This window comes from Neoarius graeffei, chromosome 12 (assembly GCF_027579695.1).
Source record: "Neoarius graeffei isolate fNeoGra1 chromosome 12, fNeoGra1.pri, whole genome shotgun sequence".
NCBI classification, from domain to species: Eukaryota; Metazoa; Chordata; class Actinopteri; order Siluriformes; family Ariidae; genus Neoarius; species Neoarius graeffei.
The window spans coordinates 52,651,436-52,665,178 of record NC_083580.1 but is presented as its reverse complement, the minus strand read 5'-3'; the positions used below and the strand labels follow the sequence as shown (position 1 = coordinate 52,665,178).

The 13,743-nt window shown below is 42.2% G+C and overlaps 1 protein-coding gene across 1 annotated transcript in view; it reads left to right on the top strand.

Moving 5' to 3' along the window:
- The first annotated feature begins 2,488 nt into the window (after positions 1–2,488).
- The window catches only part of dync2i2 (dynein 2 intermediate chain 2), a 41,714-nt gene continuing 30,459 nt past the window's right edge, over positions 2,489–13,743 (top strand). Inside the window, exon 1 of the mRNA XM_060935997.1 lies at positions 2,489–2,873. Within this exon, the coding sequence (XP_060791980.1) occupies positions 2,796–2,873 (78 nt within the window). The 5' untranslated portion in view covers positions 2,489–2,795. The remainder of the gene's footprint in view (positions 2,874–13,743) is intronic.

Here is a 13,743-nt window from a genome sequence, read left to right as displayed (position 1 = left end):
AGGATGTTATGTTTTTTTAGAGACTACAAAGCACATCTGTAAAGCACACTGGATAAGAGCATCTGTTAAATGTGGTAAATGTAGATCTTCATTATAAGCATCAAACACTTTGTGTTTAGAGTCTGTGCCAAGGTCAAATTCTGCAGCATCTAGGTTAGATTATCCACTCACACAAGTGTGAGATGTAACCTGTTTTTGATAAGTGCTGTCTTTCACGTGTGTTCATGTGATTTGAATAAAAAATGAACTCATGAGTATTTCTGAATGTGATCACTTGGGTTTGCATTTGCTTTGGAACAATAAAGTACATGTCTGTGATTTGAACTACTGCAGACACATCAGTTTACAGAGGTGGACAGTAACAAAATACATTTACTTGAGTACTGTACTTAAGTACACTTTTTGAGTATCTGTACTTTACTTGAGTATTATTTTTTTGGAAACTTATGACTTTAATTTCATTACATTTGAAAGACGAATATCGTACTTTTCACTCCACTACATTTCTATCAAGGTCTTCGTTACTATGAAGCAGCTTTGAAAGTGGATGTTTTTTCTTTTCTTTTCTAAAACGTGATTAGTTTTTTCGCAGATGACACTGAGACAGCCTATCAGTAATCACTAGGGTCACGTCACGTCCACAGACTGTATAAAATCAAGTTCAATGATTTCTCTGCAGCATTATTTAACACGATCAGTTGATGGCAGAATGGAAGGAGGCAGTTCTTCTGGGTAATGCACGCACCTATGGCTTTACCTAGAACCCATGTTTCAGTTTTCTGAAAGGATTAAAGATTCGTTTCATTTTAATTGTTTGCCTAAAACGGAGCACATCACGGCCTACAAAAACTCGCCGTCCGACCTGCGGAAGCATATTGAGGTATGTAAACATTTTATTCCAAGAGAAAGCTCGCAATGAAGTTGTCCGTGCTTTTAGAGCTAGCGATATCGTTGCATTAGCTATGCAGTCTGGTTAGTCAAATGACTTTCTATGGATTTGCCATCGCCTTGTCCACAGCTAACATTAACGCATAGCTAGTTAACTTGGACACTGTTAGTTAGCATGTAAAAACGGAGTTACGCTAACATGAATAACGTTAACTTATCTGAAGTCCTTTCAGACGTATGTTTTAGTATCATCTTGCCAAATAAACAATGTAGAAATCTTTCCTTTCTAGTCGCGTTAGCTACCCAATATGATTTTGAGTTTGAAAAGAGTTTACTAGCATGTCAGGTGGAGCTTCACTGACTAGCTACTGTAGCTTAACGTTAAACCACCATGATGGCACGGCATGTGTTCATTTTGTGAATTCATATTTCTGTCTTTTGGTAACGGCGTTTAGGTTTTGTAAGCATTGTGGCAATAATACAACAATGCGTTGACAGAAAATGTACTTTTAATACTTAAGTATTTTTAAAAGCAAGTACTTCAGTACTTTAACTTGAGTAAAAATTTGACTGGACAACTTTCACTTGTGGGTGGCATGGTGGTGTAGTATAGTGGTTAGTACTGTCGCCTCACAGCAAGAAGGTCCGGATTCGAGCCCCGTGGCCGGCGAGGGCCTTTCTGTGTGGAGTTTGCATGTTCTCCCCGTGTCCGCGTGGGTTTCCTCTGGGTGCTCCGGTTTCCCCCACAGTCCAAAGACATGCAGGTTAGGTTAACTGGTGACTCTAAATTGACCGTAGGTGTGAATGTGAGTGTGAATGGTTGTCTGTGTCTATGTGTCAGCCCTGTGATGACCTGGCGACTTGTCCAGGGTGTACCCCGCCTTTCACCCGTAGTCAGCTGGGATAGGCTCCAGCTTGCCTGCGACCCTGTAGAACAGGATAAAGCGGCTAGAGATAATGAGATGAGATGAACTTTCACTTGTGGGCGGCATGGTGGTGTAGTGTGGTGGTTAGCACTGTCGTCTCACAGCAAGAAGGTCCGGGTTCGAGCCCAGCGGCCGACAAGGGCCTTTCTGTGCGGGGTTTGTATGTTCTCCCCGTTTCCTCCGGGTGTTCCGGTTTCCCCCACAGTCCAAAGACATGCAGGTTAGGTTAACTGGTGGCTCTAAATTGACCGTAGGTGTGAATGTGAGTGTGAATGGTTGTCTGTGTCTATGTGTCAGCCCTGTGATGACCTGGCGACTTGTCCAGGGTGTACCCCGCCTTTCGCCCATAGTCAGCTGGGATAGGCTCCAGCTTGCCTGCGACCCTGTAGGACAGGATAGAGATAATGGATGGATGGAACTTTCACTTGTATCGGAGTAACATTTGAGCAGTGGGATCTGTACTTTGACTTAAGTAATGAAGTTGGGTACTTTTGTCCATCTCTGTTAGTTTAACGGAAAACTTAACATGAGCAGTTGCTCTGTTTTCAGTAGTAGGATGTGTAAAGGCTGTTTACGTCTGTGAGTCGGGATCCAAAGTTCACCCAAAAGAGTCGGTTCATAGAATCGACTCTCAAACGACGCATGATTCACTGGTTTCCAGGGTAACCAGTGAATCACTGAATAGCAGTGAAACGTCTTAGCATTTCTGCTAGCTGGTGTAGCGTAACACTGCATGCATTATATAACACAAAAAAAAAAAAAGAAAAAAAATCTTTCGGTGCTATGTAATGTTTAATATGGAAAGCCTAAAGCATTTATTTGCGAGTTAGCCAGCTAGCTTGTAGGACATTGGTAAATTTCCACCAGGTATGCTAGCATTAGTCAGTAAATTAGCTCGTAGCTAATTACTTGTAGTTAGTGTAAACGCTAATATCGAGTCGTGACAGTTTTGAGTTGTTGTTATTTATCTAATTTTGTAAAATGTTCACGGATGAATCTCTCGATATTGTCGGTTTTGAGTCATCGTGGAAAAAGTCGCACCGACAGACTCAGGACTCGGTATGTAGAGTTTACCACAGTTTACTCGCCTGTTTAGGTACATAGTGAAAAATTTAAAATAAACACAGCAGCACAATGTCTCACAAACGACATTTTGATTTTTTTTTTAAATAACACCGTCTGTTGCAAAAAGAACAGAAAAAAATTAGAGCGCCGTCTACAATTATCGACACCTTAACGAGCTTTTCGCCGTTGCAAAAGTAGAAAATTGTGTATGAATAATACGTAATGTGCATGAATAATTACTCAAACTTCCACTGGGAAACAAACAAACACCAAAAATGAGTTGATTTCCCGATTACTTAGTGTATCAGATCACGTGACACCGTTTCACAATTATCGACACCCAGATGATTATTTATTTATTTATTTAAAAAGATCTGTATGTGGGGTGGCACGGTGGTGTAGTGGTTAGCGCTGTCGCCTCACAGCAAGAAGGTCCTGGGTTCGAGCCCCGGGGCCGGCGAAGGCCCTTCTGTGCGGAGTTTGCATGTTCTCCCCGTGTCCGCGTGGGTTTCCTCCGGGTGCTCCGGTTTCCCCCACAGTCCAAAGACATGCAGGTTAGGTTAACTGGTGACTCTAAATTGACTGTAGGTGTGAATGGTTGTCTGTGTCTATGGCCCTGTCCGCACGGCAACGGATTCAGGTGAATCTGATAGAATTGTTTATCATTTCGGCCTGGCGTCCACACGGCACCGGCGTTTTGGGTGCCCCAAAACAAAATCTTTTGAGAACGGGTTCCAGAGTGGAAAAATCTGGCAACGGAGCCGTTGCGAAGTCATTTGGATGAGTAGAACGGATTTGTTTACGATGATGTCACAACCACATGTGCTTCACGCCGGGTAGAAGTGTAACGAACTCGATGCGAGTTGTCAACAAATCCTATAACTTGGTTCATGAAACGCGCTTACAAAATATTTTCACTGTGAATATTTATTGGGGCGGCACGGTGGTGTAGTGGTTAGCGCTGTCGCCTCACAGCAAGAAGGTCCTGGGTTCGAGCCCCGGGGCCGGCGAGGGCCTTTCTGTGTGGAGTTTGCATGTTCTCCCCGTGTCCGCGTGGGTTTCCTCCGGGTGCTCCGGTTTCCCCCACAGTCCAAAGACATGCAGGTTAGGTTAACTGGTGACTCTAAATTGACCGTAGGTGTGAATGTGAGTGTGAATGGTTGTCTGTGTCTATGTGCCCTGTGATGACCTGCCGACTTGTCCAGGGTGTACCCCGCCTTTTGCCCGTAGTCAGCTGGGATAGGCTCCAGCTTGCCTGCGACCCTGTAGAAGGATAAAGCGGCTAGAGATAATGAGATGAGATTAATATTTATTGTGTAATGGTGCAAAGTGAGAGAGAGAGTGAGAGAATAGCCCTTAGGGCAGAGTCAATCCCGCCAGCAAAAATAGGGGAAAAAAAGGAGCGATCTCACCTCTTCAGATTTTGGTTTAAGTCCGACAATACATTCCTCAAAAAGGGCGTAGAAGAATAAAGTAATCCATCAACGTGTAGCATTCAATTTATTCCGGACCATTAAAGAATTCTGGAGGATATCAGAATGTTGGCGTACCGGCTTCCATCTACCCCCATTCATTCCTCTTTCCGCGTCTCCATTCAAAAACCGAGCACGTGATTTAAAGGGACTATATCCATAGGATAGGGAGTGAGAAAGTGTATGCGTGTGACAGGGATAGTCACTGTGCGCATGCGCAGTTATGCGCACGCGTCTACTTCTATTGTTCTGGTGTCTCCGATGGGACCATCTTACAGCGCACCTAGAGGTGTGGCATGTGTATTGCATCGTTTTCAGCAAGCGTGACCTGGTGACTTGTCCAGGGTGTACCCTGCCTTTTGCCCGTAGTCAGCTGGGATAGGCTCCAGCTTGCCTGCGACCCTGTAGAACAGGATAAAGCGGCTAGAGATAATGAGATGAGACTTGTATTTAGTACAAAATATCTTTTATATAAATATATGGATGTCGGTGCTTCTGTAAATGAGGAAGTAATTCTAATGTTTGTAAACTAATGAATTGATAATGTTTAACCTGCCAGAAAATCTTTTTGTTCCACTTTCTAAGTGCTTTTGTAGATCACATTTTGTTAATCATTTGTTGTTTTGTATTTTTAATTTCTAGTTTTGTAGTTTACCAATAAATGTCAACAGGCAATTGACATTGTAACCGCATGAAAATCCAGGTCAAAGGTAGCATGTCATTCCTCGAACCCAAATATAAACTATCTTGTGATATTGTAATATCCATCCATCCATCCATCCATTATCTCTAGCCGCTTATCTTGTTCTACAGGGTCGCAGGCAAGCTGGAGCCTATCCCAGCTGACTACGGGTGAAAGGCGGTGTACACCCTGGACAAGTCGCCAGGTCATCACAGGGCTGACACATAGACACAGACAACCATTCACACTCACATTCACACCTACAGTCAATTTAGAGTCACCAGTTAACCTAACCTGCATGTCTTTGGACTGTGGGGGAAACCGGAGCACCCGGAGGAAACCCACGCGGACACGGGGAGAACATGCAAACTCCACACAGAAAGGCCCTCGCCGGCCACGGGGCTCAAACCTAGAACCTTCTTGCTGTGAGGCGACAGCGCTAACCACTACACCACCGTGCCACCCGATATTGTAATATGTGGTAGATATTTACAACAAACTGCAAAAAATATATATATTTTCTGAATGGAATAGGAAAATCTGAATATTTCAAACATGTAATTTTTTATATGCTAGGAATTTCATTCTGGTCTAATTCTATTCACTGCAGTAGGATTCCAAATACTCTATAAACATTCCATTCTGTTATGAATCAGACATTTTTTTTTTACAGCACTTTTACTTTTTTAAAGTACTTCATCTACTTCAACAATGTTATACAAAACTTGATCCATAACAGTTGTATATGTCACTTAATTCCACAGGGTGTCGATAATGGTGGACACCGGTGAAAGTGACCACTATTATCGATACCTCACGCACGTGACTTCTCAAGCATGCGTTTAGATACAAAATGGCGACTGTCAAATGAAAGAGTAAGAAACAAAGTAGGTTTCGACAGGAATATCATGAAATATCAGTGAATTTGAGAAGTAAAAACATGTCCATGATCTTTCCACCATGCTTACCTGCGATGATAATGTCCGGGTTTTCCTCAAATTGCTGATCATGCTGAAAAAATTCCATCTCAGGTAATGGGCTGTGTCATCAGACGACAAGATTAAAGGCGGGGGCTTCCGGTTGATTAATTAACCAATAATAACTGTTGTAACTGAAACTTACCTTTTATAAAATTGTTTTTTATTGGTAAATCTGGAAAGGTGTCTAATTATGGACTGTCGATAATTGTAGTCGGCGCTGTACTATAATTATTGAAACAGTTACCACAATAAAGCCATCATACAGCTTCATAAGATTTAATATACTAAAACACACAGAGAGAGAGAGAGAGAGAGTAAAATGTCTCCGCCGAAAGGAACAGCAAAGCCAATTCAAAGAATAAATATGAAGAAGATAGATCAGAATTTCAGCTTTCATTTCCTGATATTTACATCTAGATGTGTTAAACAGGTAATTAAAAAAAACCACTGGTGTACTAACAACCAGACCCTTAACAAATTGGCAAAGGAAAACAACAGCAGCTGATGACAGAAATATTGTGAGAGCTGTAAAGAAAAGCCCAGAAACACCAGTCAGTGACATCACTAACAGCCTCCACAGGGCAGAGGTGAAGGGATCACCATCCACTGTTTGAAGAAGACTTGGAGAGCAGAAATATAGATGCAAACCACTCATTAGCAGTATGAATCTGAAGGCCAGACTGGAATTCATGAAGAAATGCAGAGATGAGCCACAAAACCTCTGATACCAAGATCATGGATTAAAGTTTTCCGTCGTGTGACGGATTTCCGTCAACTGAACTCTCCCAAGGCCAAATGTGAGGTCGGTGCTGATCCGAGGAGAATTAAAATGACGGGTGGTTGGGTAGAGATTGGGTTATAACACTGTGTTGCAACACCATCAACTATCAGCAGGGTTTATTTACCTTTTTTGTTTTTGAGCCATGCTTTGTGTCGTTCATTTCCTATGTTTGATCATGTTTAAACGTTCGCTGTCTACGGTGCGGCATTAAAAAAACATGCGCTGTCAAAATTGGCAAAATACATTCCCATGTGCTTGGCGTGCTTGTGCCTGACCATTTCTCCATTGTATGTATTTTATAGAATGTGACTTCAATTGCTTTTTTTTTCGTTTCCGGTTGAGAGTACGTCGTGCGCATTCTGGCTGCCGCTTCTCACCAGAGCTTTTTTAATTTTATTTTATTTCTTTTTCAATTTTCATTTTTTTTTCTGTGTGTTTGTGTAGTTTGATGTTTGTTTGAGTGTTTTGTCCGCCGGTTGTGGTGTAGCTCCGGACCCAGTTTTGGGCGTTGGTTTCCCTCCAGGCCTTGGTTCGCTGTGGGTGATGCCTGCGCTCCCAGCTGTGGACCGCAGCGAGCTCGTTGCTCATTTAACATCGTGGTTGTCCAGCGCTCTGTGCTTTAATGCTTGGCGTGATGTTCCGAGCGATGTTGCTCGGTGGTGTCGCGGCGGCTGCGCAGGCGGTTTGGGACATACCAGCGCTCTGCGTGGCGGAGCTTCTCTGCTCGCTTTGTGGATCCACGGCATGGTGTTCAAGCGATGTTGCTGACGGCGTCACGGCGGCGGTGCTGGAGATGTGGGACTCGTTTTCATGCGCCTTTTGGTGGGACTGTGGCTGCTACACCACGGGAATTACATCCTGACCCCTACTTGGTGGACTTTTTACTTTTTATTATTTATTCATTTATTTATTATTTTTATTATTGTTTTTTCCTTTATTTATTTATTTTTTCTTTGTTTATAATTGTAAAGCGTCCTTGGGTTTCTTGAAAGGCGCTATATAAATTCAACTTATTATTATTATTATTATTATTATTATTTCTGTTTTGTATTAAATTAAATCTTGCCAAAATGACTTAGTTCAAACTTGGACATATAGAAATAGAGCATGTTAAAAAATAAACCCCGGAAAGCCCGCTCCTCTGCTTCAGCCAGACTTGAAGACCCGACGGTGCAATGCTTGCAGACTGTCAGAAGTAATTAGACCTAAATTTATAACTAACAAATCAGCAGACGCCCCAACAATTATTATTTTCGTTAGGCTAATGTGTAAGGTATGTTAGAACCGTGCCTTATAGCCTACGTTATATCACAATTTAAAGGACGTTTGAGGAGTTGGAGGCTGCGAGCGCAATGATGTTCCGACATGCGCTAAACTTTATTCCCTGAAAATCATACACCAGCATTCAATGCCCCAAACAGTCAAAATGTCTAGAGGACTACGGTTAAATAATAATCATAGCCTACTAAGTTAAATTACGTCAAAACATCTGTTTCTGGCCTATGAAATGATGGAGGAAAATGAGAATGAACGCAAAGTAGATAGCAGCCAACTTCACGCGATCTTTTAGGTAACTTAACACTCGTGTTGGCCACAATATTTCTCTTAATAAAATCTTGAATTGTTTTTGAAGTCGTATTCAACACAAAGTAAGGTCAAATTATAATTTTAATTTAAGCGAAGATCCAAACTTTTTTCTATATTGACGTCGAGCACAGAGGAGCATGTCATTCTGCTTTCGGTTTCGGCAGCATGGATGCGCTTTACATGAAAGAAGGCACTGATGTATCTGCCATTGATAAAGGTGTAAAAAACAAGTGGAGGTGGGCTTGGCTGTACGAAATAGGTGAAAACGGAAAGCCATTTAGTTCATGGTGCAAAAAACTAAACGTTCCAGGCGCTTGCATTTGTGTGGTTTGCCACAAAAAAAAAATATACGGAAGCAATGGAAAGAAAGTGCAATAAATTGAATATATTAATCCATTAATTAATTGATAATAAAGTTATCAGTTCTAAGTTAACCATTCTCAGAATTTCATCGAAATCCACCCATCCCCCCCCCCCCCCCCCCCCCCCCGTAAATTTTCAGTCAAATAATTTTTTTTTGCTTTAATCCATGCAAGATTAGCCTCTAACAAAGGGATGGAAAGGACAAAGTGTGGAGAAAGAAAGGATCTGCTCATAATCCAAACCATACAAGCTCCTCGGTCAAGCACGGTGAAAGTAGTGTCATGGCTTGGGCTTGTATAGCCACTTCTGGAACAGACTCACTACTCATTTGAGGCCAAGTTTACATTAGACCGTATCTGTCTCGTTTTCTTCGCGGATGCACTGTCCGTTTACATTAAAACGCCTGGAAACGCCGGGAAACGGGAATCCGCCAGGGTCCACGTATTCAATCCAGATCGTGTCTGGTCCGGTGCTGTGTAAACATTGAGAATACACGGATACGCTGTGCTGAGCTCTAGCTGGCGTCGTCATTGGACAACATCACTGTGACATCCACATTCCTGATTCGCTGGCGTTGGTCATGTGACGCGACTGCTGAAAAACGGCGCCTTCTTCCACCTTGTATCACCTTTCATTAAAGAGTATAAAAGTATGAAAATACTGCAAATACTGATGCAAATACTGCCCATTGTGTAGTTATGATTGTCTTTAGGCTTGCCATCCTTCCACTTGCAAGTGGTAAGTGATATGCGCTAGAATCACACACACAGCGGCTCAGTCCCGAATCACTGCTCGTGCACTATACTCGCGCGCTCTGTGAGCTGTGCAGGGCCGGAGTGCGCACCCTCCAGAGGGCACTTGCTGTTCAGGGCGGAGTGATTTGGAGCGCAGGATGCCTGCGGAGCCGAGCGTATCTGTGTATTGGCGTTGCTGTGTGCACGCGAATCGTGTATTGGTGTTGCTGTGTGCACGCTAATCGTTTTAAAAACGTTAATCTGATGATCTGCTGATACGGTCTAATGTAAACCCCACCATAGATGACTTGCAACTACGTGATCAAAATGTGCTACGTCACGAGCGTCCACCATGATGATGGATATACAAAGCAACTAGGATGGCAGCCACTGAAAGCGTGTCTGTAAACAATGCTGAATTTTCTCAGAATTATCAGGATTTGAACAGTTGAGTGATGATTCGATACAAAGAGAAGATAGCTATGTGTGGTTTTGACCCATATTATTTAAAAAAGTCAGACTTTTCTGAAGACGCTTCCACCGACCATCAAGTACCCCCGATATCGCGTTCTATCTGGTTCGGCTGCCGAAGAATGAAGTCCGTCCTTGGATGAAACATAGCCCATTTTCTGAGTGGGCGCCCAGTCTGGATTGTTTCTACCGTATAATTTTGCTGGTGCTCCTAGAAGTGAAATGGTAATACACGGGTTAAAATTACAACAATGACCGAGTGAACTACGACAAGCGAACACTCATTTTATAGCAAAATTCTAGCAACACGAAATAAAATTCTTCCATGATATTACTGAGAGTTTTTGAATCTCACCTGAGATAAAATGATTACTGCAAACACGAGCTGTTTCGGTTTTACCCTCTGTTAGATCAGCCCTGCCGATGTTGTTCAGCCGTGCTCATCTCCTCTCTGTACTAAGCCTCAGAGTTTCCTCGCCCTCTTTCCGAATCATGGATGGAATTCTAAAAAATCGGAATGTGCCACAGTCAAGAGTACCGTTGTGACCACAACCATATACAGCACAAAGATATGACATAGCTGAAAGAACGCTTAAAGCAGTGGAAAAACAAAGAGTTGCGCACGCGTGACTATGTTTTGTATGGAACGTCGCTTGACCCCGCATTTGTATCTCCACCAACATGGCCGACATCCAGGTTTCTATTCTGCTTTGACGTCACTTTCAAGTCAAGGATAGATGATGTAACTCATGATGGTAGCAGCAAAATGAATTCAAAAGTGTACAGAAACATTCTGTCTGGAAATTTACAGAGAAATGCATCCGATCTAATTAATCATGCAAAAAGATCACGACCCAAAACATACTGCCAACAGAACAAACCTTAATCCAACTGAGCTGCATTTCACCTCCTGAAGAGGACGCTGAAGGGGGGGAAAACCCCAAAGAAACAAAAACTGAAAAATCTGTGGTACAAACCTGGAAAAGCATCACAAAAGAAGAGTGGTATAGTTGGATGATGTCAGTGTTGCGTGTCATTACATGGGTTTGTTGAACATTCGATTCCGAATGCTCAGTTATGGCATTCTGCGTTCTGTTATTTCTGTATCCATTGCTATGTATAACAGACCATTGCTATGGACCACGTCATTAGCGGAAACAATAAAATCATTTTTAAATCAATATTTTGTGACATAAGTACAGTGGATATAAAGTGTACACTCCCCGTTAAAATTATAGGTTTTTTGATGTTAAAAAAAAGAAAAAATGAGACCACGATAAATAATTTCAAAACTTTTCCCACCTTTAATGTGACCTATAACCTGTATAATTCAATTGAGAGACAAACAAATCTGTTTGGGGGGAAAACATAAAAACATAAAAAAAACCCACCCCAAAAAACGTACAGTAAGCTGGTTGCGTAAGTGTGCACACCCTTCAACTAATACTTTGTTGAAGCACCTTTTGATTTAATTCCAGCCTTCAGTCTTTTTGGGGTCGGAGTCGATCAGCCTGCCACATCTAGACTTGGCAATATTTGCCCACTCTTCCTTGCAAAAGCGCTCCAAATCTGTCAGATTGCTGTGAGGGCGTCTCTTGTGCACAGCCCTCTTCAGGTCACCCCACAGATTTTCAATCGGATTTAGGTCTGGGCCATTCCAAAACTTTAATTTTCTTCTGGTGAAGCCATTCTTTTGTTGATTTCGATGTATGCTTGGGGTCATTGTCGTGCTGAAAGATGAAATTCATCTTCAGCTTTCTAGCAGACACCTGAAGGTTTTGGGCCAAAATTGACTGGTATTTAGAATTGTTCATAATTCCCTCCACCTTGACTAAAGCCTCTGTTCCAGCTGAAGAAAAACAACCCCAAAACATGATGCTGCCACCACCATGCTTCACCGTGGGTATGGTGTTCTTTTGGTGATGTGCAGTTTTGTTTTTGTGCCAAACATACCTTTTGGAATTGTGGCCAAAAAGTTCAACTTTGGTTTCATCAGACCATAACATATTTTCCCACATGCTTTTGGGAGAGTTGATGTATTTTTTTTTTTTGCAAAATTTAACCGGGCCTGGATATTTTTCTTTGTAAGAAAAGGCTTCCATCTTGCGACCCTACCAAATAGTCCAGACATATGGAGAATACAGGAGATTGTTGTCACGTGTAGTACACAACCAGTACTTGCCAGAAATTCCTGCAGCTCCTTCAGTGTTGCTGTAGGCCTCTTGGCAGCCTCCCTGAGCAGTTTTCATCTTGTCTTTTCATCAATTTTGGAGGGATGTCCAGTTCTCGGTAATGTCACTGTTGTCCCATATTTCCTCCACTTCTTGATGACTGTCTTCACTGTGCTCCATGGTATATCTAATGCTGTGGAAATGTTTTTGTCCCCTTCTCCTGACTGATACCTTTCAACAATGAGATCCCTTTGATGCTTTGTAAGCTCTCTGTGAACCCTGGCTTTTGCTGGAGGAGGCAACTGAGTAAATGTCTGAACTTTATTTGGAGTTAATCAGAGTCGTTTTAATTGATGGCAGGCGTGAACCCAAAAAGACTGAATGCTGTAATTAAATCAAAAGGTGTGTCAACAAAGTATTAGTTTAAGGGTGTGCACACTTATGCAACCAGCTTATTGTCTCATCTCATCTCATTATCTCTAGCCGCTTTATCCTTCTACAGGGTCGCAGGCAAGCTGGAGCCTATCCCAGCTGACTACGGGCGAAAGGCAGGGTACACCCTGGACAAGTCGCCAGGTCATCACAGGGCTGACACATAGACACAGACAACCATTCACACTCACACCTACGCTCAATTTAGAGTCACCAGTTAACCTAACCTGCATGTCTTTGGACTGTGAGGGAAACCGGAGCACCCGGAGGAAACCCACGCGGACACGGGGAGAACATGCAAACTCCGCACAGAAAAGCCCTCGCCGGCCCCGGGGCTCGAACCCAGGACCTTCTTGCTGTGAGGCTACAGCGCTAACCACTACACCACCGTGCCACCCCCAGCTTATTGTATGTTTAAAAAAAAATATATGTTTCCCCCCCAAACAGGTTTGTTTGTTTTCAATTGAATTGTACAGGTTATAGGTCACATTAAAGGTGGGAAAAGTTTTGAAATTATTTATCGTGGTTTAATTTTTTTTACATCAGAAAAACTTATCATTTTAACGGGGAGTGTACACTTTTTATGTCCACTGTAATTGGCTGTGTAATAAGTGAGCTGATGGTTATTGCTTCCTGCTGGGGTCCTGCATCACCTTGTCAGGGTTTATATCACAGTAATGGCCGACTTGCTGGATATTATCCCTTACTTACTTTAGGACTGTCTGTTCCAAAACGTTTGCTCATGTAACCCCTAGCCTTAACTGTTTAACACATCTAGATGTAAATATCAGGCAGTGAATTCTGAAATTCTGATCTGTCGTCTCGTTTTCATCTTTTGATCTCAAAACCAAACGTCTTCAGTTGAGCAAAAATGAAAGAATCGGCCTTACTGTTCCAGTACTCCAGTGGATTTTCATGCGTGTTGTGATAAAAGTGTCAAAATGTGGTATTATATCAATAGTTGTGCATTTATTTTTACATATTGTGAATGTATGAGTCATATAAAGTTAAAAAAAAAAGTGACAACTGAAAGCAAAAGTGCCATTTCACTGGTGATTTTTGTCATCCCAGAAAAGAAAGGAAAATAAGCAATTATTAGTAAACAGATTCAAACAGCGGATTTTGTTCTGAAAAATTCTGTAAACGTACTGATGATGTGACAATACTGATATATTTTTAACAGGCTCAGGC